This window comes from Colias philodice, chromosome 1 (genome assembly GCF_061535455.1).
Source record: "Colias philodice isolate Cphi_HAF_F1 chromosome 1, ilColPhil1 Martin Lab GWU primary, whole genome shotgun sequence".
NCBI lineage: Eukaryota > Metazoa > Arthropoda > Insecta > Lepidoptera > Pieridae > Colias > Colias philodice.
The window spans coordinates 793,783-820,634 of record NC_143086.1 but is presented as its reverse complement, the minus strand read 5'-3'; the positions used below and the strand labels follow the sequence as shown (position 1 = coordinate 820,634).

At 31.5% G+C, this 26,852-nt stretch overlaps 1 protein-coding gene across 1 annotated transcript in view; it reads left to right on the top strand.

The window, feature by feature from the left end:
* pico (ras-associated and pleckstrin homology domains-containing protein pico) overlaps positions 1 to 26,852 on the top strand; it is a 133,490-nt gene that overhangs the window by 77,481 nt on the left and 29,157 nt on the right. Inside the window, exon 3 of the mRNA XM_089695743.1 lies at positions 22,153 to 22,248. Within this exon, the coding sequence (XP_089551869.1) occupies positions 22,153 to 22,248 (96 nt within the window). The remainder of the gene's footprint in view (positions 1 to 22,152; positions 22,249 to 26,852) is intronic.

The following is a 26,852-nucleotide window of genomic DNA, read 5'->3' as shown; positions in this document are numbered from 1 at the left end:
TGCATTCACTTACATAATCCCTTTGACTTACGTTGCATTACAACCATCAGGTCTTCAGAGATAACTCTGAAGCAAATAATTCGAAGGATTTTGATGTTGTGTACCTATTGTTGAAAGCAGAAGCTTGAAATCCTAAAGTGCGTTCCTAACAATCCTGGGATGTTATGCTCAAGCCGAATTACATTTATCCTTTTGACAAATGATTATAATTTTATTAATTCTCTGGCAATAATAGTAATAATTAATTAATATATCATTTATACACAAATGTGATGTGAATTCATTCGGATGTCAGAATCCGCCCAAAATTGATAACAGAGTTTAAAATAGCTTATAATAATAGGAACATTTGTATACTTGTTACGTTTAAAGTTATAAAGTCTTGTAAAATATTCATACGACTATATTTTTCAATCTTACCGAGAAGCGAACGCAAACATTTATTAAGGTAAAGTTGGTCTCGAGCGCTAACTTGTCTCGTTTGAAAATTAAATAGTTTCCCAACAAAGTACGTGCTATCTAGTGACTGCTTAAGTACGACTAATGGATTAAAATTACTATTAATATATTTTCACGATTACTTAATGAAATGTTGTGTATTGCAATTTAGCAACTGGATCTATTATTTTAGATTTTGCCGACTATTGCTGAAATTATTTTAATTAATGTAGATAAGATTTTAAGAATTTCTTTTTGAAAGAGTAAGTTTGAACACAAAATTTTCCATAGGTCCATTTATTTACAAAAATATAATTGACAGAATTATTGAGTTTTTATACCGTTATAGGATTTTGATAAGAGGAATAACTATATTTCCTCTATCGTTTTTATTCCTGCACCTTATCAAAACAAAAGAATATAAAAAGTGGCGAGAAACTATGCGTGAAATGGTATTTAATAGTTCGTGTAAAAATCGAGAATATTTTGACAGCTCCCACTAAATGGAATATCAAACGATTGAAAAGGTAATATTTTAACTTGGTCATAAAAGGTTACTTTATTAATTTATTACTATCGTTATATAAAATTCGTATTATGTTTTTGTTTTACTTATTGATATTAATAAAAGGGTTTAATATTAATTAAAACAAAAAACTTAAAAAAAAAATAAAAGGAACGAAAGCCATCATTATCCGATATACATTTTTATCGTAATTAAAATGGACTTAAAGGTAAAAAAATATAACATTTTTTTTAATCTACCTTATAATAATTAATAAAGCCCGTTATCTTCATTTAAGCTATTAGCAATATGAAATTTTAAAATTTTAACCCTCCAATGCCCAAATATTCGGACAATACCCGAATAAGCGTAAAATATTAAAGCAGTTAAAACCTTTTAGCTTCAAAAACAACATTTCTTCCTACATTTCCTTACCTGCATAATATAGCCTATAATAAAAGCGAAACACAAAACAATCCAACTTTCCTACAAACCTTGAAAACAAAACAAAAATAAAATTTAACCCGTCCACGCTTCACATAATACCCATGGGCCATGACCTTAACAAAATACAATTTGCACCATGGATTAACCCTTTAATAAGATTTAGCATAGAAGCACGTTGCATTGTCAGATGTTGCAGGCTCGATCAATACCCTTCCCGTTCCCCCCCGCCCCCCGAACAAATAAAACGCCGATTTCTGCGGGCCCCTTTTACCCTGCTTTGGTTTTTACCATATAACTTTTAACCGCACACTTGATGTGTTAACTTTTTTTATAAGAACGTGTTGATGGACAGGCTTGGTCTTTTAACTTTAGATTTTCTGTATCGGAAGTTCTGTCAAGGGTTAAATTTTCTTGTTATCAATAGATTTTCTTAGAAGTTTTATTTTATAATTTTAACTTGGTGGTAAATATTGATTAGATTATTATATATTTTATATTAGACTTTTACCCATAATATTAAATGTAAAATAGTCATTTTATAAAAAAAAACTAGATTACTAGGCTTCAATCTTTTACCCATGCACACTTGTACAGCCAGACCGAGCTACTATTAAAAATATTTTTATCCACTATTGTAAACAAATGAAAAAACTAATCTCTCCTATAGGTATAAATATATTAATATTTAATCCAATTGCGAGACATCCGCGAGCAAAACCACAAAGGTATTTTTCCAACAATACCGGAGGCAAAAACAGACAAACATGTTAAAATAAAAATAATCCGCTTAGCTCATAACTCAGACTAATATCAACAATAAGCGAGTCGCTTTCAAGCAACTTGCATAAGTTAGTCTGGCTAAGCACTAACTTAGCTCTACTTAGTAGTGTACTAAACGTCAAATGACGTAAAGAGATTTCAGACGAACGAGGTTATTACATTTTTGGATACCTTTTTTAATTTTCCTTCAGAACTAGGGGTATTATAAAATAAACGTATGTGGATAAACTGTAGCTCAAATACTAATGAATCAATTTGAATGCAGTTTTCCCTATTTAAGTCGTATGTTGATTCGGTTTACAGTTATTTACTTATTTTCATTGTTGTTGTAGTCTTCATTGCATCTTTTTTGTTAGAAATATAGAAATGTATTTATTTTAATATACATTTTATTAAGGTTTCATTTTTCAAATGATAGAGACCAAAATATTATTTGAATATACTACTTTATATAATAATATAAGTTCATTTTTTTCATCGTCTTACAACAAGAAACAAAGTTCCATACTGTTTACTTAGATAATCTCAATAAATACAATAACTTTCGGGTATTATTCAGTTATAAAGGAAGTTTTTAATCCATGTTTAATTACAGGGTCGGGAAAGGGTGAGGTATTGGACCCTTCACAAAACGTGATAATAAAGTGTGAAAATGTCACTTCACACCTCACGTCTGAGGGGGCTAAAGATTTGACCTAAAAATTATTTATTTTTAATCGTGTCTAGTGATACGTACATACTTTTATCATATCAATAATTGTTACAAGTTACAATAAACATTTAATCATAAAGAAAGTAGGTTATATTATTCAGGGACCAGATCAATAATTTTTGCAGTAATTTATACCACCTAGTGTTAATAAATTATAAAGTTTCTGAATATAAAAAAAGCATAAATATATATATATATATATAAAGCATCACAATATTTTTTTCGAATCCTAGCCAAATGACTATAAGAAATATGAATAGCATTTTATTAATTATCATATAGGTTTGAATTATAAATGAAAATCATCCTCCAAATACGTAATTCATTTGCAACTTACTGAAAAGACAGATATTTTTACATTACACGGCTCATATTCACACGTCATATTTACACAAATTAATTTATGTTAATTGCTGGCTGTAGAGTACCGTTGCTTCACAAAGTCCGAGGGGACAGAAATCTGACACTCCCGGAGAGGAAAATAGCCATGACCGACAGGTATACATCTCTGAGGATTGTAATTACTGTACCTTCCTTATCTATACTAATATTACAAAAAATACTGAACTGTATAAGGAGGAAGGAATATACTTGAAATTTTGCATGAATAGAACTAACAGGTTGTTACATTATAAGCTATATAATATCATCATGCTAAGACCAAAAAGAGCGGAGCAATGCGAGTAAAACCGTGGGGCTGACCTAGTGAAGAATATTTAGAGAAAACTCATTTACACTAACTTCCTTAAGTCGGCCAATTCAATTGAATTTTATGGGTGCTTAGTCTGACAATTAAAACTAATTGCTAATTTATTTTACAATTAAATTTACCACACCAAGTTAAAAATATTTACAAGTAAATATAAACGGATAAATACAGTACATAATGCGAGTAATCTAAACGATACTTTAAAGTATGCGATTTATGCTCTTCGTTAAGGGTTTCCATATCTAAGTAGGATCGCTTTGTTATCACTCCTTTTATTTTGACCTGTCTACTTTCTGCATCGTGGTTCAGTATAGACGCGGCTTTATTACTGAAACTCAAAGCTTGTCTTATTACAGCACATTCCGACCAATTAAACAACCATTACATCGTGTAGTCGGCCCTTTGACGATTTATCTTCCAATTATTGTGAGCACGCGTTTCTTTTGCACTTCAAAATGCAACAGCATGTTATTGGAATTGTGCAACGCGTTTAGCACATTACCAATTATATATGAAACTATTTTAAAAGACTGATTCATTTGAAAATACAGATATTATTTCAAACACTTAAATTCAGCGAGCGTGATCACGTACCGATGTGTCAGTTCGCTCGTGATGAATTTATAATGCACAACTAATATGCCTATCGTCAAACAATAAATATATTATATGAATTTATATCTTGATACCGAGATATACTATAGAAACTAGAAAGAAGTCTGTCTATAATATACCTCTAATAATGGCGATGTGATATTTTGTAACTTCAATTATTTATTAATAGGATAGTTTCGAATCTTCTTCGAAAAAAGTGACGAATGAATACATGGTCATATCCGAAATGTTCTATTTTATAGTTTAGCCATAACTATACTAATCTTTGAAAGTAGATCCTCGTGTAAGCATAATTTATTATTTATTACTTATCTATAACAGCCACTTTCCTCAGACCGTGATTCTGCGTAATGTAACTCAACCTGGAATGCCAACAATTATTTCTAACTACATATATAAGCTTCGTTATGGCTGAATTTTGTTTTGCGTACAATTGATTTCTATGAACATAATTTTAAACACTGTCCGTGTAGTGAATGAAAGTTAATTACAAATAGTTGAGCAAAAACTGACACTTTCGTACTGCGTTATAGTGTTATACTATCTGTAGTATTATTGAAAGAAGTAAATATGTATGTATATATGTATCAATTAATTGCACTTAGTTAATGAATTTTATATTATAAACTGTTTAATAATGATTTCATTAAAAGAATTACTTGCTTTCATTTAGATACATTTTCTATAATAACTGCTTATTGATATAAAATTGTAATTAATTTTTCCATTTAATTTAAAAGAACATGTTCGTTTCGTAATTTTAATGTATTTTGCTACAATTAGGCATTCTGTAACAACATTGTCAGGTCATTATATTATCGGTACCGTCGAACTTTGAAACTTTAAGCTTTAAGAAGCGATCAAAATAAAAAGATATAGGTAAAGATAACATAAATACAACAACTAACTTTTTAATATAATGTATTAGTATTTATATTTTAAGTCATGTTTAATCGATATTGATGAATCTTCACTATTCCTTATCTAAAAGAAAATAAGGGACCCTAGAAAATATGAAACCTTTTTGTCGTCATTTTCAAAATCCGAAATAAAGAAATTTTAGGAAGTAAAAGAAATAGAAAAATAAACTAGGGGACTTTACTACAATATAGGGATGTGGGTCTATTAAATCAAATTAGAAGAAATTATTACTTTCTATAATTTGTACTCAGACGAAGCCGGGGCGAGCAGCTAGTTTAATTCAACGTATCGTAAATATGTCAATAGGTTAGTGCTTTTTGGCAAGTTAATTGAATCTCTGACATAAGTTGCAAGTCACGCAAAAACTTAATGGCATGTTTTAACTTTTAATCAACTGTATCGCAGCTTTACTTGTAAATCATTTATTTTTTATGGTTACGTAAATATTTGTCAACGTTGATGTAGTCGTGTATTTTGTGTATTTTTCATACATATTATCATCATTTAACAAAAGTTGGTGTCATAAACTTTGTGGATTTTTTTTCCTGATGATCATTATTATTGACAATTCATATTTAAGGTTTTATTAAATTGTTGAATATTTAAATAGGAATTCTTATTGTAATGAAAAAAAAATGAGGATAAGTTAAAAAAGAATTCGCCAAGTTTTTTCAACTAAACGCACTTCAGCGCCATCTTACGGAATTTCGGAATTAACGCATCGCCTCGTCAAAATAATGATCCTTTCTCTAAACTGCATTTTTTCTAGTAGATTATGATTTTAATAGAGATCTTTATTTTCCTAAAATAAAATTTGGTATTTATTTAAGTATATGATTATTTATGTTCATGAAATCCTGCATAATAAATCTTTATAGATATTATTTACAATGACAGATATTTAGTAGTTCGGAACTTTATTCGAAAAGTGTTTTAAACATTTTCCATATTTGCAGACAACATATTTCATTGCATTGAAAAATCCATACTTTCCATACTCAGACCAATAAAAAAGTACTTTTTTATTGGTCTGAGTTTCCATACTAATATTATAAATGCGAAAGTAACTCTGTCTGTCTGTCTGTTACTCAATCACGCCTAAACTACTGGACCAATTTGCATGAAATTTGGTATGGAGATATTTTGATACCCGAGAAAGGACATAGGCTACTTTTTATTGCGAAATATGTACCACGGGCGAAGCGGGGGCGGACAGCTAGTATTTATATAATCCAAGACGAGACAAATAGGACCAGTAGATAAATACATATCTATAAAACACAACACAACCTCTTATCAAAAGTTCATCGAACTCAATAATAATAAACACTTAATTATAAACAATATGGATTTTTACCACAAATTCAATGTAATATAATGGATAAATACCACATGCCATTACGTGTGCTTTTACAAGCCTGATTAAACGACCACGTATAAAAGTAATCTAATTATGCCTCGATACGATACAAATTGTGCCTCTTTAATTTGATTTCGCGATGGGTTTATCAATTAATTTGGAATCATTTCGCGTTTTAATCAGGCTTGAGATAATGTTTAAACGTTTTAATTTAATTCACTAATTAAGAGGTGCTAAGTTTTTTACTACAGAATTTATCGGTATTGTCCCGGGTTCGATCCCCGGTCAGGGCAAATATTTGTGTGACTCAATTATTTGTTCTTGGGTCTGGGTGTTATTATCTATATATATATTTATTAAATATTATATTTATCGTCGCCTAGTACCCACAACACAAGCCTTAATTGAGCTTACTGTGGGACTAGGTCGATTTGTGTAATAATGTCCTATAATATTTATTTATTTATTTATTATTATTTATTGCAATGATTTGTACAGTACACGTAACGAATGTAAGAATTGCCCCCAAATTTAAACCAACTCATATTACAATTCTAAAAAATATTCCATTGTCCCAAAAACCAAAACATGTCCTGTGAAACCTAGACATAACATGTTTAGGCTATACCTCATATCGTCAGGGCATATCGCACAAACGACGCCGACCATAATATATGCACAGGCACGACTTCGGGCGTGCATGGTGCATGCATGCATGGGGCACGAACCCACTGGGAACGCAGGGTATTACAATTAGAAATCAATTTTGTTTGTCTGTTCATTGGTAGATGGGGAATAGAAAGTAGTGGATACAATTGTCAAGTCTTAGATTTTACAGTAAGGTCAGTAGATAAGTTTATACCAGTGAAAGTGAGAATGACCAAAGAGATAAAAATCTATTTCTAATTCTTTACTAAACCAATATGTTTCCACTTACATCTTTCAACTCAAAAAAATTACGGTTCTGTAGTAACTATATTGAATTTTACCCCTTTACAAATACGATAGGGCGAGTATTAAAAGCTAATACGCAAAAAACTTTTACTATGAACGTATACCTAGATCCAGCGTAGTGCACGTACTTTCACTTCATACTTCGTACGCAACGTTATAATGATCCTGTTAAGTGGCCTGTTCACTATTCAGAACGAATGCGCGTTTCCCATTCATTTACCGCGTCTACAGCTATACCAGTGTAAAATATATAATGCATGTATTCTAATACAAACTAGTCGGCCTTATTCTGTACAACCTTAAGTTTATTATCGTAACAAATTTTATAAAAATATAAAAAAAAATTGTATGTTTTGAACTAGTTTTCCGTAGTGACTTACGTTTTAACTTTTAACCCCATAAAGTATTATTTCCCAGTATGCAAATCAGTTATTATCCAAACGCCGGCCCTGGCTATTTCAAACGTTTGATCCATTTTAATTTCGACATAATTTCATGTCAGCCAAAGCTCGAAACACCCACGTGTGATACCGCAGCCGCCACTCTAACACTCGCCCCGTCTATTAATTAAATGCGTGATCAATTTTAACAGAAATTTCACAGCACCCATACCGCGGCGCCCGATAAAATTTGGCGTCCCAACCGGCGCCCTACCACCGACCCTGGCAATTTGAAATGTGTGATCAATTTCGTCAGGAATTTCATATTGGTTAACGGGCGCTTTTGTCAATATTATAATACCGAGGCTCGCGGGAGCCGACTGGTTTTGATGTTACATTGATTTCTGTTTCGCCGTTCGGTATGTAAAGCGTTTAAATGGGACAGACATTTGAGTGCACTAATTAATTGCCTGCCTGTAGTAGCGGCAAGAGGAGCTAATATAGTAATCGCCGGTGGAAATGCAAATATTAATGTCAATACGGTAAATATGGAATGGATTTATATTGGCAAATAAATAAAAATTGACTATCTAATTAGGGATCCATGAAGTCAATTTATATAGCATGAAGCTTTTATAATAATAAACATTTTGTACCTGAGCAGTAGGCTTATATAAATATAGCCTAATGTTTATTAAATGTCACAGACAGACAGACAACAAATTGGTTCTTTCAAATAATATAATGATCTGTTTTTATCAAATGGTTATCTCATAATAATTACATCCGGTTTTGTTTCAAGTGCTCATTGTGGTTTATAATTATGTATTATTACATCAAATTTAGCACAGCACGATAGAAGGTAACGATTATTTTTAGATTAATCGTTTTGTAATTAATATGAATATTTTAGATGTAGATTTATCAAATCACCTGAAACTCAACATTTATACAATCAACTAACCTTCCTTCCAAAAAGCATTTAAATAATCAAGGTACATAATTTAATATCAAGCCCTGATTCGTTCGTTTTTTTTGTTATTCGTAATTTTTTCAGTACCAAAGATTAACACAGGTAAAAATGTGTTTATTTGCTTGCATTACCTGCAAATAATAGGAACGTATAATAAATTAAATTACAAGAAAGAAATAAATAATTTATACATGTAGGTACCTACCATTTCAGAATCATAACGAAAGCATCAATAATTATTATAATGAATCTACGTTTGAGATTTATTTATTCCAATTCAATAACTCGATAAATAAAGTAAATCCAATTCCTATTTCTGCACACAAAATGTTTGCGAAACGGAAACATTGCTCGAAATAATTTCATTTCGCCTCTGCCTCGTCGTTCTTATTTATTTCTTTTCTTCAAACAGTATTTATTTTAAAAGGTCAATTATTTCATAAAAGAATCTTGTAGCAAAAAACTGATATAGGTACCTACTAATATTATAAAAGGAAATTACTAATAGCTACGAGTGAGGAAAAAAAACAATTAGGTTCAAAAACTGATGAAAACATTTTTATGAATATAAAATATTATATATTAAGAACTAGCGGTCCGCCCCGGCTTCGCCCGTGGTACATATTTCGCAATAAAAGGTAGCCTATGTTCTTTCTCAGGGTCTAAAGATTATCTGTGTCAAATTTCATCAAAATCGGTCCAGTAGTTTATGCGTGAAAACCATACATACATACATACATACAAACCTTTCCTCTTTATAATATTAGTATAGATGAATACACCTGCAAAAGGTAGGATAAAAATGACTCGTAAAGTTTAACTATTTAGAAATACTCTGATTTTAAAATGCTTTTAATACTCTTAAGTTAAAGTTTTATACCTACTTCGACATTCCTATCGAACTCTCTTTAAATAATTTCAGTTTTTCAATTTAAGAAAGTTAAATTCGGTAAACCGTCGTTAAAAGACGTTCAAGTAAACATTACAATCGCTATTTTTGTGCAGCGGAAGTGTGTAGCGTATTTCTAAACGGCTCTTAATGCAGTTTCTGAACTAAAGTTCGGGGAATGCGCGTAGTTACGCTTTTTTATATGCATTTAACTTTTGAATATAAACTAACAAACCAAAATAGAATATATTCAACACGAAAGAGAAGTACATTATACATGGGCATAATTTATTAAATACTAGCTTTCCGCCCGCGGCTTTGCACGCATTGTCTTAAACCTAATAAATTATATACTAAAACCTTCCCCTTGAATCACTCTATCTATTAAAAAAACCGCATCAAAATCCGTTGCGTCACTTCAAAGATTTATGCATACATAGGGACATAGGGACAGGAGAAAGCGACTTTGTTTATAGTAGTAGACTATGTAGTGATTTAATAAAGTTAAATTTAGTTCTAGTTAAACAAAAGGTGTGATTATATTAGGGGATTACCATTTAAAGGGGAACGTTATCAGGCGATAACAAGACACACACAATCAATACAGCCGGTAGAACAACATTACATTTTGAAACATGCAATGCAATGCAATGCAATTGCTTTTGTAAGCACAAAAGTGCATAGATAGATTTTTCCAGAAGTTTCTCCAACGAACACCCGTGCCGTCGGAAATTAAACATTCCACCCCATCTCGGCAGTTATAACAAGCTAATAACCCGGTTATGTTGCCCGGGTAAGCTGGAATGCCGGATACCCGGGTAAGCGTATTGATTGGCTCACGGTTAACCTGAGATAATTATGGGATACTAGGATAGCCGGTGCAACGAACATTATCTAGTTATCTATTTTTTTACTAAACGTACGGTCTGTGATCCCGCGCGAGCCGTTTCAGATCTGACAATTATTTTATACCTTCCAAAATTTGTCCGTGATAAATATCCGTGATAATCGTTGCCCGAAACCTTCTGTGTTCCATAGGTTCGTGAATCATTATTTATTTAAAATTATTAAGCGGTTATGTGGCGAAAACGTATTAATATATTTGTTTTCTTTTTATTAGGTTTTACAAATAAAATTGATGAGAGAAAAATTACTTCGAACACTTACTTCATATCATACAAAAATAGTCAAAGGGTTGTATTATAAATTTGAATAAATAAACATACAAGCTCTAAAATATTTCCTGTTTAATAATAAATAATGAATCATGTTGGTGTCTGTCATAGCATTCCATACAAAGCGATACTACGGGACACCTATACCAAAAAATAACATAATGCAATTGCCGTCTGTCTGAAAACTAACACAATTATTGGGAACATATAAATATGGTTATTTAGTTACGCTGTTAAAAGCTTCAGCGTGCAGCGCTGATTTTCAGTCTGTGCAACAAACTCTTTGTTCACAATGAATACAAATAGGCAAGTAAAAAATAATTGCTTTTGTCAATTATCGGGCCAAGTGAGGAGTAAATTAGTTTTTAATTTAATTATTAGAGACCGGAACTCGATGGCTTGTTTCACAAGAGGGGAAATAAAAACGCACGCTTTCGTTACGTTTGAATCGGTTATTTTTCTTATGATAACATTACAAACGGTTATCATTAATTGTGGTATGGAAAGGCATTTTATAAACATACTTATAAGTTATTATTATTTAATAAACTTACAACCAATTTTTATTACATACATCATATTATTGAGTGTACAATACAAAAAATTGACACCAGAAAAACACAGTCCACACAACAATTGAAACAGTTTCATTGTTGATAGTTTTATACCCATATAAACATAAGCCCAGTCCTAAAAATGCCCACATACATACTTCAAAACCACGTAAACTATTTCTACCACCACTGAGTCAATGCTCCACATCCATGATGTGACGTCACAATGCATGCGTAATGAAACAGAGCAATCAAGGGACCCTGCCTTCAATGACTAGATCTAGATAGACGACGTCATGTGAATTCAAATTTCAATTACAGGTTGAATAGGATCATAATGTTGGTATTAGATTGTGTATATTTCAGAAATTATATGTCACTAGCTTTCCACCCGCGGCATCGCCCGCGCAGTCAAAGAAAAACCCGCATAGTTCCCGTTCCCGTGGGATTTCCGGGATAAAACCTACCCTATGTCCTTTCTCGGGTATCAAAATATCTCTATACCAAATTTCATGCAAATTGGTTCAGTAGTTAAGGCGTGATTGAGTAACAGACAGACAGACAGAGTTACTTTCGCATTTATAATATTAGTATGTTATCAGAATCAATGGGGATTCAATCATGTAAGATCTAGATTTAAGTAGAGACAGGTAAAAGCACGAATTAGATAAAAAATGTAAAACTTAGGACTGATATACTGTAAAAGAGTAGCGGGCTGAAGCTACTGCTTTCCGAAGTTCAAAAGTGCTTTTATAAGAAGTCTTATTTAATAAATAGATGTTTAAGGATCACATTATTATCAATAACTTTATGCGAAGCTGTATTCCTTGCAGCGTATTCCCTTTCATGCTACGTTACTATAACACTATCATATGATTGAATAAAGGAAACTCTTCTCACTACCACCTGTACCCTATTGATAACCTCGGGGAATTATTGTATTGACACCGATCCGTGTTAAGTGTACAAAAAATGAATTAAACCCGACAGTTGGTCAAAATCGAGTCTAAAGGAGTCAGTTAAAAACATACAGGTGAAGCTAATATAAGCGTGTTAAAAATGACTATACTCTATTATTTTAAAGAGGATCAATATATAAAGGAGTAGGTTACAAACATACAGGTGAAGCTAATATAAACGATTAAAAAGGACTATATACCTCGTCAGATTCTGCGATTCTAATATCATTAGATGAATCATCTCCACACGATGTTATCTCACTACGTCACGAAGCCATTCCGCCGCCGGCCGCGTCATAGAACGGTGGTGACTTACCGGTCTGGTCATACCTATATATCGAATAGATATATAGATAATAGAGAAAATAATTTCTATTAATATCTGTTATTGAAGTGTAATATAGCCTTGTGAAAAACGTGATTAAAGAAATTGCGGACGCTTTTTTGACAATAGTTAAAGTGTGTTTTGTGATTTTTTTGTGATTTATTGTGGAATAATGGGTGTGAAGTGTAAGAGTTAGGTTAAACAAGGTAAGAGCTTTTTTATTTGATACCTGGAAATTTTAAATAAGACGTTTCGGTACAAAATAACATTTTTATCAATCAAATAAGAAACCGTCTAAGGATTTCCTACTATTATTACAAATTATAATTTTCCAATTCAATTCAAATACAGATTTTTAAAATAAATTTATCCTAAACTTCCGCGCTTCATATAAAACGCCGGTCATAGGTCATTTATATGACAACTAGTTAAGAAGTTCAAGATTTAAAAATGCTTCTACTAATTGTATTAAAATAGGATACAAAACAAGAGAAGAGCAATAATATAAACTCTACCATTTAAGCTTTAAGCTCGCTTTTCCTTTTGTAATTATAGATTCCAATACCTATTACTAAATCAACTAACAACAAGTTACTTCACAATATCCATTACACGAAAACATTTCAAACCTTAATTTAGGAGTAATTCACTTCCTCCTAACATATTCAACTCAATTTTCAAACTACAACCACAGATTTCACTCCTAAACAAGGACGATTAGCTGGTTAATAATATTAGCGTCCCTATCATCAACCCTAAATACCTAAATACTTAGTATATTTAGATATCTCGTTGACTGGCCGCTAACAGTAATGCTATTATCCCGGTTTAGGAATTTAAGTCCAAATACGAGTTAATTCTCGCGTTGAGAGACTGGGATGGGATAATGGTGGATAAATCATTTGCTAAACCATTGTCACTTTAAATTTTAATTTTAAAATAGTGTACTGTCTTTTGAATATGAATATTGTGTTGAATTACAATGAAAAACTTTCCAATAGACAGTTCAGTGGTTAAGCTTAGCAAATAATGTACGTAATAACTAATAAAAAAAAAGGTTTTTACCTAGTTTGGGAGTCAGAGACTTCAGTATTTCAAAATGTAAAACTCTTGTCAATAAAGATTTTTTTTTTATAATAAGTATTGATCTATTCATTCGTCTTTAAAGTGGAAAGCGAGAAACCAATTGAATAAAAAGCCTATAATCAGTTGACCAGGCGTACAAAAACGCATCAATCGTAACTGATTTTCCGTCCGTTAACCAGAATAAATACCGTCAAAATCGGTTTAGTCATATCATAGATTAGCAGAAATAAAGCGATAGACTATTGAAATTGTTAATAATTACTGAAGTGTTTTATTTACAATACATACTACCTTGTTAAAATGTGTTGTTTACAATACATAATTTCGTATACATTACAGCAACAATTTTTGATACAATACAGACAGACCCTGCAATGAAATTTATTTCTAGTATAGATAAGACACAGTATATTAAAATAATATACATTATGTATTACTCAGTATGATTTATTCTATTGTCTCCCATAAGAGCTCATGATAAAACATATCTATAATTGTGTCAAACATTAGGATTAGTACATAATGAGTCACAGCATCACGTCAGCGTTTATTAGCTGTTTGTTTTTATTATCATACAAATTAACTGGAAATCATGCACACCTACACTAGTTATATCATTTGAATATATTATACGTTGATTTATGTATATAAAAGTTAAGAATATAATTTCTTCAAGGCTAGATAACACATTTTTTGTGTGGTAAATTTTAAATAAATCACGTAAAGAAGGTTCAGAGGTGAATATGTTTTATTATTTTTAATATTTAATATTCCAGGGTTACACAAATGAATGGTTAAAAAAATCTTATTATTTTTGCTTTTCTGTGTATTTGTCTAAGTTATTTCGACTGGAACTTTAAGAGGTTTTCCTTTACAATAAATAAAGTTATAATTTAAACTGTTTCAAGACAGGTGTTTTCAGTTTATTTTGTACAATATTTGCAGAAAGCTTCTTACAAGTTCGTATTTTAGGATTTTATTCAATTGATTCTCTGTTGAAGACTTTCTCGAGAATCAACATGTAAGCCGCTTAGCGTTGTAAGTTTTATGTTTAAAATCTTTTAACTTACATTTGAGGAGTTCGAGTATTAAATAAATTGTTTTCTTTTTAATTCTATCAGCCGTACAAATAAAAACTTGCTTATTCAAACCTTATGCAATGCATAGATATGATAAGAATAAATAAAGAATAAGGATGTCATAATTTCTTACAAATAAATTTGAAATAACGTCGATGTAACTATGCTCACGCTATGCAATTGGCGCGAAGCGGCAACGTCGCAATTCATTCACAAAATTATGAAAAACATCTGTGAAAAACATTGAAATTGTCTACGGTTAAGCCTTGGTGCTGTCCAAGTGCTGTCCAAGTGCTGTCATTTTGCTGACGCTCGTTTGACTTCGTCGAATTTGTTGTGAAGTTTCATCATACGATGTTCTGTTTATTTATTTTTTAAATATTATTTATTGGAAATAATTTAAATATATCATTAAATATGCAAGCAAATGATAGATAACGCTATCCAATATCTGGAGAACAGAAGATAAACCCACTTTGAGATAGAGAGTTGCCAAATAACTGGTACTCAAAACATACAACTCCAGGCTTAGAAGATTTATATTTTCAACGAAAGTGTATATTATTGTGATAAGTTTAGAAATAAGTTTTATGTATGTATGGTTTGGCGCATGTTGTAAATAAATAAAATATCATTATAAATATCAAAAGGGTTTTTCATAATTTCATATATTTTGACATTTCATACAAAATTTTCCATTTCAATAGGTACGTAATGAAATTATTAATTTGCTCAACTTTTTCTACTTCTCGTATTACTCTCATTGCTATTATCTCAAATTTAGGTTGAAAATTGCTTCTAAAACTTGTAAAACACAGCACAATGTACTAAAAGATATGTTATAACTCGGTTATGTCAGACTTATACTAGGGTGGTAGCCGTAATAAGGACGGAATAGCATTAGTATGAATACTTATTACGAAGTTATACTAGGTTACATTTATTTCGTGTTTATTTGTATGAATTTTCCTTATTCTTAGTTTATTCTTTGCATAAAATGTTATAACTCGTTTATTTGTACGGCTGTATGTGTATTGTGAATTGTGAATAAACCAATTTAATAAAGAAGATAAGACTATTATACAATCGTGAATCGTGAGTAGAGATTGTAGTAGAGACAACGATAATATGAGAACATAATTTCGAATTCCTATGTTATTTGCTGAGATCCTAGCGCTAATGTCAATATGACTTTATTACCAGAAACTACTGCTTCTTTTTTACACATAGCACCTTAGCTATGTTTGGTCGCCTTGCCACTATCGACAGATTAGCCTTTCGACAAAAAAAAACGTATAGCCACATTTTGCAACAACTTTTCTTAATGCACTTCTACAAGCACAACCCCCTTTATAGTTTATAGTTTATACCCACTTAGCCTTAGGCTATATGCTTTATGCCCTACACCAGGCCCTAGACCCTCTGACGTCATCAAATCAAAATGGCGTCAATCCGAGTAAATTCCAACGATTGCGTGATCCACATCACGTCGCTGACATTCAAGAAACCTTGGCTGCATTCACATCCTTCTAAGATTTATGTTATGTCACTTTAATGGTTAATAATTGTTTTATTTATCTGCTAACTAAGATATAATAGCTGTGCAACCTGGCTTCACCTGTGGTAAACTGTCGAAGATTGGTCGTACCAACTCAGAAAACTTCGTGGGCACAGGCACAACACTGCTGCAGATCATCACATGATCAAATGCATAGTTTATGATTCTATTAAGTACATTCAGACAAACATTCATTGGCTTATACATATAGATTTATAAGATTTATTAGAAGTTAAAAAAACATTTTTGCGATTTAAATCCTGTCAAACACAATAAGTTTCATCATATTTATTTAGAGATTAAACACAATTAAAAAATAAAAGGAATATATTATATATATATATATATATATATATATATATATATATATATATATATATATAAAAGTATACTATAGAAAAGTAATTCGTTAACATTTTTAACTATAAATGAATTGAAAAACCTCATTCACGCAGGATTCAAACCGGCGTTTTAAAGGTGTCAGTTTGGTAAAGGTTGTAACCACTGTGTAAACCATATTGCTACAGCTCTCTGTATTAAATAAGCGAATTTCAATAACTTTACAATGCTGAAAATTTAATACTTTTCGATATTGTAATATTAAATATTTCATATATTGGTTGTAGATATTTATATTGCTACTAGCCGCCCGAGTTTTACGCTTAGCAACACATTTGGCGATATTGATTGTCGAAGTCTTATGGTATATTTACATCCAACGAACGTAGTAAGAGCTAGAGTAAGAACATTCTTACGTGATCTTATAGAGCAAACGAAAACTTGTATTCAGTGTTGTTCAGTATTAAAACATTGCATAGAATCTTTTCTAAAGCACTAAGATCAACGAAAGAATGCTCTACGCCTGTTTACACTAAAGTAATTTAACATATAGTGGGGTTAGAATGGTTAGAATGAGAATTCGCTCATTTGATATAAATGCACGGTAAGGTATCGAAAATCAATTGATAATCCTAAGTATAATAATGCTACGATTATCTTGTTTATCAAGCTTCCACTGAAATTGGAAGTATGACATTACATGTTTATAATTAATATGATCTAATGTTGTTTTATATATTTAATCCGACCTACTATTCTACAAACCTTATATATCTGAATCTAATCGCTATTGCAGCAAGACTGTGTATCTAATCTCGTATTCATTTTTAATTACTATAGCTAACACTTTAAAATATATTTTACTACCTCAATTGCAAATACTTAAATTGGGTACCGCTCTTCTGTAACAATGTTCTGATAAGAAATATATTTTAATATTATTTCATTATAAAGAAGTAAGAAAATAAAGAAAATCCTTTCATTTTGATAGGATTAATACATATAAATAAAAAATATATTTAAAATTCCAAAAGTCTTCAGTAAGTATATCATTTAAGAAAAATGTCCACTTAGGTTTCAACTCAGTCCAATAACAAACATTAAATTGTCAACCATTAAAGAAAAAAACATAATATAAATCACAACTGAAAACCGCCGCGGTAGAATCGCTCGTGTGTAAGAACCCTTATCACCTCACACATAATTATAACACGCCTCGCCACAAAACGAACATCTGCCACTTTCATACCGCAATTTAAAATTAACAAAATATCGGAAGTTATTTTTCGTATTATTTCTCTTGTGGCGTCTGTTTTAAGTTTTTATGCACCGTTTAGCGAAAACCGTTTATTTTGTGCGAAATTATAATATTGGTTGGGTAATTTATTTTTTCATAATAGCATTGTTTTCGAGTCAATTTGAGGGGAAACGCTTCGATTTTTAAACTGTTTTGCAGACAAAAGTGTGTGTTTTCTGTTACTTTGTTGAATAGAATGAATTACTTTATATGCATTATACATTTTTTTTATATACGATGTTTGGCTATTTTAAATACTGGAGCTTATATATTATAGAGATTAGAGTGAAGTCCTACCTACATATGTGTTTTATGTAGAGCAAAGGGTATGAGCGCATTTCACATACATAGCTTTACGACTATAATATCACTCTGTAAGTCCTGCTGGATCAGTCGAGCTCTGAATCAAAGAAGCTTCAGAGCTTTTTTATCGAAACCTTGAGCTTCGCATCATCATCAACCACGGTATCAAAGTGACGATCTTCCAAATTAGTATGCCCAGTATATGCATATAATGCGACGTCTCTTGCATAAATTATAATATATCACATCCCATACATACTGGATGCATCGGTAACATCTCAGTTTATAATTTATTTGAACTTTCACAATAATAAATAGATTCATTACACTGTGGGCTGCTCATTGTAGTTTGATGCTTGATTGATGGAAATGCGGGTACGAGCATGTGTGTGTGTGTGTGTGTGTGTAGGTATAACATGTGTTTGTGTGCATGTGTGTAGTCGTATTCCACGCCATATTGGAAAATAGTTCTAATATATTTGGTATTTAATTTGCATATGACAATTCTAATTTGAAAATTAGGAGAAATATTACTGGTTACCATTATGTTGGATAATTTCTAATTGGAATTAATGTGAACGGACATAGGAAGAGTAGATTTGATGTAGATTTATTTACGTTTTACTGCCACGTGCGTTCTATCAACAAACGAGCAAAGCCACGAGTGAATATCTAGTAAAGTTTTATATCTAGTAAAAGAAAACGATATAAAAACGTAAACACTTTCGGCTTTTTTCTTTTCAAATATGAAATAGGAAACTTTTCCACTTACTTAAAGTAATTAAAATATTATAATACGGCTATTAATTCATAAGTTAAAACTTAAACTCTTCATTACCTAGGAATACTAGTGAATTCCAAGAAAACAATTGTAAATTCAAAGGACAAAAGTTAAGAGGTCTAAGGGTGCTTCACACGAGAGTGGTTCGCGAGTTAAACCGTCACACGTTGAGACGTTGAGGCTAGCTTCACTATAATGGCCTAGATATGAAAAAAGCTAAAGCTAGAGACCCTTGGCGATGTCTAGGTGCTATTATTAGCAGGAGATTTCCTGCGAAACACCTTGAAAAAAGGGCGTGTATTAAGATAATGACGTAGAATGTAGTGACGAATAGTGCTAGTAACACTTCACGTTTCTTTTTTTCGCTCTTTAGAATGTCGAGACACACATTAGAGAGTATTAAGTTTTTCACGTTCTTGTTCTAACATACCTGCAGACACTTTTAAATTTTCTCACACCTACTTGTACAGACTGCTTGATCCCGATTGAGAATTAATTCTTAACATTAACTATTTTAAGGTAATTATTTTTTTGCCTGAAGAGCCCAAATTCATAAAAAAAGTGTAGAAACTTATAGACAAATTTAATTATAAAATCATACCTAAACATAATGTAAATGAAAATATTATTATAATTATCAAGTTAAAACACAGACCATGTATATTGTATATGTATTTCAAAGCACTTGTTGATTTAATAGATAAAGGTGTAATTTGTGCTCTACCATCAATTCCTTCTAAACTACTAATTATTATGAGTGCCAGTCTCAGGACCTGATTCCCTCCCTAACTAAGTACATAATTCCCTCTTTTTTTAATTTACAATCATTTCAGTTACCAACGATTCAGTTGCATTCAGTTGCCAGTAAGACATTTCACAGAAACCTAACATTTACAATAATTTTTTTCATTTACAATAATTTCAATTTCCAACTATTTCACGCTATACCATACACGCTGCTCTAAGCAGCCAATAAGACATTTCACAGAAACCTGACAGTATAATACATAATTCCGTTCATTTCATTTAAAATCAAATACTATTTCACGCTACTGGTAAATGTAACGACGTTTTATCGGCCGCGGCGTCTACACGCTTTTAGTGTGAAGTGGCTTTAATCGGATCGCTGTTCACTTAACGAGTCTCCGGCGTTCTTGTCTGCTAGCAAATTGCAAGCATTCAGTTTTCAAATAAACGTTAATATCTTGCTATGAATTATGAATCTTTGTTGGTAATGAGATTGGATTAGTTTATTATAATAACATAAATATATTTATTTATTGATATTGTGTTATAAACGTAATATGAAAGTTGTAATATGAATGAATCTATATATGAAAGTTGACATTTTTTGCGATAATATTTATACAAGAAATCAAATACGTACGTGAATTTTAATAATAGTGTAATTAAAATTTACTTTTAACTAGAATTCACATAAAATCTCAGAATACAGCTGTATTCTGAGCATAAAATACATAATAGAGTAGAGACTAGAGCCACACCATAAAACCAACTTACATAACAGTAATTTTTAACAAACACTATTCATAATCCACAACAAAAGTTAACAGGATTTCATAACTATCACTTTTTGTTTAGCGGGCCGTTATATATCGTGATACAAACATAAAAGAGTTATCGTAATGCTTAGAAATTACTTTTTCGTGAACAATCTTGCGTAAAGTATTATTTAAGAAAAGTTTAATCTGCATTATCAATTTCACGCACAAAAATGTTTTTTTAGAAATCAAATTCTATTTATTATATCATTTCCAACATACACTTTTGTTTTAAACATCATATTGATAGAGTCGTTTTTATGTGGCTAGTAAAAACACATATGTACCTAGAATTATGAATAGACGCCATTAAAAAAATAACAATATAAAATCATGTTAATTCTTCTCCATTTTAACACACGTAATAAAGAACGTCTGTTAAAAAACAGACCGAATAAGTCACAACTTCAACGTCATATTAACTCGTTATGGACATTTTGTACAAATGAATGCGTAAATCCCAACGCGGCAGCAACAATGGACGACAAATAGCTTAATAATAGTGTTCCTTAATTTCCGTTCGGCGTTCACGAGCATATGGTCAAATACGCCTTCAAAATAATTACCACGTTTTCAAAACTCAAATAACGCACGTGACAAGCTATCATTAAAATCAATTTAACATAATTCAACCCCTAACCCAAAGAATTAAAGATCATTTTGCATTAGCACGCTACACAATAAATGTCCACGTGGCGCTGTTCAAAAAATAACGCGACAACGCCTGAAACATTTTAAAATTCGAACGCAAATTGTCTTTATTTTTTAAATATACGGCTCAAAATAGCCTGACATTACATCGCACTTATAACCTTTAACTCGGGCGTCTTCGAGATCTGTGTCTACGATGCCTTTTGTCATAGCTCTTTTGTAATTCGAATAAGCGTCGATTTTTCCACAGATTACATTAAAAGCTGTTCGTTCTTGTATTATGAAGTATTGTCGCTTTGTGACAAAATTGGCGCGTAATGTAATTTAAATTTTTTTCGCTTTCCAATATTTGTTTTGTTGTTTACATTTCATATTTGCTCCGAAACCTGTATATTTGATGTGAAAAATTATACAGTTATTTTAAAGAATTATTATGATTGGAATAAATAAAAGCGTTGTAAAAGTTCGACACCGATGGGCGTTACTCTTTCTCTTGCTAAATAACAGAGGTAATGCATAATATACTAGAATAAAAATTTTCAAGTTTTCTTTTGAGTAATGCTGGTCACAATTATGAGATAATATACATTTAAGTACCTGAAAAAACGATTTTTGATACTTCCGTAAAATTTATTGAGTACAATGTTACAAACAACATTTTTTGGTATGATTATTTCTTAGTAGTTTTAATTTAATAATTTTCACATTCGCGTTGGGATTTGAATCCACAGCGCGATATAAACTTGTTTTCCATTCGATCTTACTCTGTTTTTTCATTAGTTGATATATTTTTGGCACAGATGGCGCTGGTCGAGGACTCCGCTGCGGGCACGGGGGGCGAGGACCCGGAGGCTCTGCTCAACGAGTGGCTTGGAGAGCTTACTGTCTTGACTGCGGTAAGTTGTTCCAATATGTAGTTGCTTGGTAGCATCGACCACAGTGGTTGTGTGGTCGATGCTTGGTAGAGATAACTGCGCAGTGATAAGGTACAGTTATCTCTACCAGAAGATGCCTTAACGCTTGAACGCATTAATCTAATAAATTTCATAGTAAGATAGCCCGGGCTATATTATATCATCACGCTAAGACCAATAGGAGCGAACAATGCTCGTAAAACCGCGGGGTACACCTAGTTAAATTACATACAAATTTAATAAACCTAGAAAACCCTTCCTAAACCAACAGTAGATAAACCAAACACGGCTGACCACAAATCTCAAATTAATTGCCAATTCCGCACAGGGCGCTCAACCTTGCTAATCAATGAATATTGCATCAATGAATATAGACACGCTAATTAATTATTATAGTAAATCAAATTCCACTGTTCTATTTATATACTGTAACAGAATATAATTCTGAATTTATATCTACAACTAGCTTTTAGCCCGCGGCTTTACCCGCTTTGTCTAAAACACAGGTCTAAAACCTACTAAATTATGTACTAAAAGCTTCCTCTTGAATCACTCTATCTATTAAAAAACCGCATCAAAATCTGTTGCCAAATTTTAAAGATTTAAGCATATACATATTATATGGACATAGGGACAGAGAGAGAGGGACTTTGTTTTAAAGTTAATACCATGTAGTGATAATGTTATAATGGTGTATTATAAATGTGTTTGACCCATAATGTTATAATGGTGTATTAGAATATGACAGACGTATTTATATTTCTGGTATGAACTTCGCCAAATATCAGCAGAATACTTTTCACAATGCATTTCAAGTGTCTACAAGACAAGCAGACGCAGGAATGGCATAGCTTCTGTCAGAAAAATATTTAATAAAATCCAACCAACAAGCAACAATCCAACAAAACAACCTTTTAGTGTTACAAATATAAATGTGAAAGTTTGTGAGGATGGATGTATGTTTGTATGTTCCTCTGTTACAGGAAATCGACTTGACAGATTTTGATCATATACTTGGTAGTAATGTAGCTTGTGTACCAGAAAAACACATAAGCTCTTGATTTTGCTGGCTGGTGGAATGAGTTAGTTTTCAAAAAAGGAGGAGGTAACTCGAATATTTTCTGGATTTTTTATCTCCAGTCCCCCAGAACATTGGACTGAGTGGACTGATTTTGATTATTCTTTTTATTATTTGAAAGCTCCACACCTAACCATTTTCAGGCATCTAGACACGCGGCAGCGTGTCAAGCGAAGTTCGATCGATTTAGTTTTTCCTTAACAATTTATATATAAAAGAAAGAGTTACACCGTTACACGGGCGCCGGCCACAGATTATAAATACACAGATAAATATAGCATAATTAATTAAACAAATAAAAGAAAGCTGTATCGGGACACGTGTTCCGAGCAGCCGGTGCGCAGGTGCACCCATACTGGTATTATGCCTATGATTTTGCGATACCACACGTATATTTTTTGTGAAACAGATTTATTGTATTGTGGAACGAAACGTGCCTTTTTGGGTATCTGTTGACAGGGTTTTATTTGAAGCTTTTGAAAGAAATTAAGCGTCTTTAATTTGTATTTAAACGAAACAGTTTATTCCATTGAAAAGTTACATTTGGGGTTGCATTTTTTAGAGGACGCAATTTTATTTTTTTGATGTGTAGGGGGGTTCAGTGTGAAGCTATCACCAAGTTTGTGGGGTCGCCACCCTTGTCCCACGGCCGCCATCTTGAAAATAGCGGTTGTTATGGTTTTTACGATATATCTCTTTAACTATTTATTTGATAAAAAAAATTGTTAACATTGTTTGTTGCAAATTAAATTCTCTACAACTTTGGTCCAGTAACTTTTTGTCGTAGAACTATAAATAAAAAAGTTATAAGCGAAAATGTTCAGAAATTAGAGATATTTATATTTTTCAATAAAACTTTTTTTTATCATTTTACGAAGAAATGATATCAGACCATTATTGTAGATTGTTTTTTGAGGAACAACTTTTATATACAACATTTTTTCATTAAGTAAATAGCTAAGATTTTACAGCGCTCCGAAGTGAGTACTATTTTTCAGTACTCTTAACTATACAGTATACATATATTATGTGTGTACTAATAATAATTTGTCATCAGTAATTGTTTTTAATATTTTTAATAATTAATAATTAATTTTGCAATATTATTAATAATTAATTATTGACTGAACTGACTTGAAGTCTGGAAGCGCGTTTTTTTCGTCAAAAAGCAGGACTGAAATGTTCTGCAGTGTGCTTCCATTGTTCTGGAGTCTGGGAAAAGAGCCAATCGCCATTATATATTGTATAGTTAGGAGTACTGAAAAATAGTACTCACTTCAGAGCGCTGTAAAACCTTAGCTATTGACGTAATGAAAAAATGTTGTATATAAAAGTTGTTCCTCGAAAAACAATCTACAAAAATGGTCTGATATCATTTCTTCGTAAATTGATAAAAAAAAGTTTTATTGAAAAATATAAAAAGCTCTAATTTCTGAACGTTTTCGCTTATAACTTTTTTATTTATAGTTCTACGACAAAAAGTTACTGGACAAAAGTTGTAGAAAATTTAATTTGCAACAAATAATGCTAACAATTTTTTTTATCAGATAAATAGTTTAAGAGATATATCGTAAAAACCATTTCAACCGCTATTTTCAAGATGGCGGCCGTGGGACAAGGGTGGCAACCCCACAAACTTGGTTTTAGCTACTCACTGACCCCCCCTACACATCAAAAACATAAAATTGCGTCCTCTAAAAACTGCAAGGTTAGGCCTAAAAAATGTAACATTTCAATGGAGTAGTTAGTTCACAATTAATTTAACTAAAAAACATCCAGTTTCATAAAAATATAAGTACCTTGTTTTTGGGACTCATTTTCAAAAAAGGATATGATGATCGCAGTAAAAATCTCACTCATAAAACATACAAACTCATCTGCTTTTTGAGATTTTATCGCTGTTCCAGAAACTTGTTGAAAGATTTCATATTCCTTATTAGGTATATAATATAATACATCTGTAACAATATATTCAATTGCATTTCCTTTTACGTCACAATCAATAATAACAAACGATGCCAATAACATCTACTCAAGAAGAAACTAAGTACTATTAAACAGTCGACATAACGTTCAGAAACCTTTTTTTTGGGTTCCGTACCCTAAGGGTAAAACTGGACCCTATTATAAGCCTCCGCTGTCTGTCTGTCTGTATCCAGGCTGTAGCTCATAAACCGTGACAGCTAGAATTAAGCTGATTTTTTCACAAATGATGTATATTTATTGCCGCTATAACAACAAATACCACGTGTTTATTTCGCATTTTTTTTCTCACTATTAAAAATTAGTATACCTGCAACAAACGTGATTTTCTATTATAGATCATAATACGGAACCCTTCGTTCGCGAGTCCGACTCGCACTTGACCAGTTTTTTTTCTATTTTTACCGCATTACTATGGAGCGTGCGCATCCATTTTTTCATCTCCATCCGCTGTTAGACAGCTGTTGCCTCTTCAGACAAAAAAAAAACAGCTTTAGGCGTTAGAACTGAATTTTTAATTCAAATATGTTCCCTATTTAATCTTCCGTTATTCTATTTCAGAACTTATCAGTGTCTTAAATAATACAGTAAGTAAAAAGCGCAACGACGTCATCGTTTATTCTGAAAAAAAAAATGTTAATTGAAGTATTTTAGAAAATAATTTTTATGTAAAAAGTCTTTATAATATGTTTCTCTAACTTTAATCTTCAAGAACTTTGAATCAGTCGATAATATTTAATTTATCGTCATAACCCATTGAGCCCCAAGCGGCCCGATCGGTCCCAGACACAATAGATTTTCTATTGTGTCTATGGTTCCGGGGCCTGAGTTAATAATAAATAGCAAACTTCTAAACTCACATACCATCAAAATACATAAACGTCCACAGATTTTAAAGAGCCTATAGATTTTCTATCATCATTCATTCATTCATTTTCTTTTATTCATCTCTAAAATAATTTATAACTATTTAAACTTTCACCACTTCACAGAACTATACTTTATACAAAAACCTCTTACGAAATATACAAAAAAATCAATTAGTCAAGTTTCAAATGACCGCCATTTATCTGATACTCTTAAAGAATACAAATTATATGGTCATTCTTCCAAGTAGGTCGTTGCTTATACGAAATAAGAATTACCTAATTATCCGATAAACTTGTTACTTTGTGTAACATTTGTTTATGGAAGATTGACTTGTATATCTTGTAAAAATACTCAATACATTATGGTCATCGGAAACATAAGAGTGCAAATTATAAACAGATAGCAGCTAACAGTGTAACTTTTTTTATCCAACATGCTGTATTTTTGAGATACCCAAAAAATAATTTTTAATATCTAAAATATTTATTACATTATGCAGTTAATAGTCACAAAAAATAAAAATTTCATTCATCATCAATTGAATTACATATATACGTAAAATGACTTCTATACATAGCATGTTATCTCTATAAAATACTTTAAGCAACCATTACCAAATCTTTTGACTATATCAAATCTATTTCTTCCACAGAAC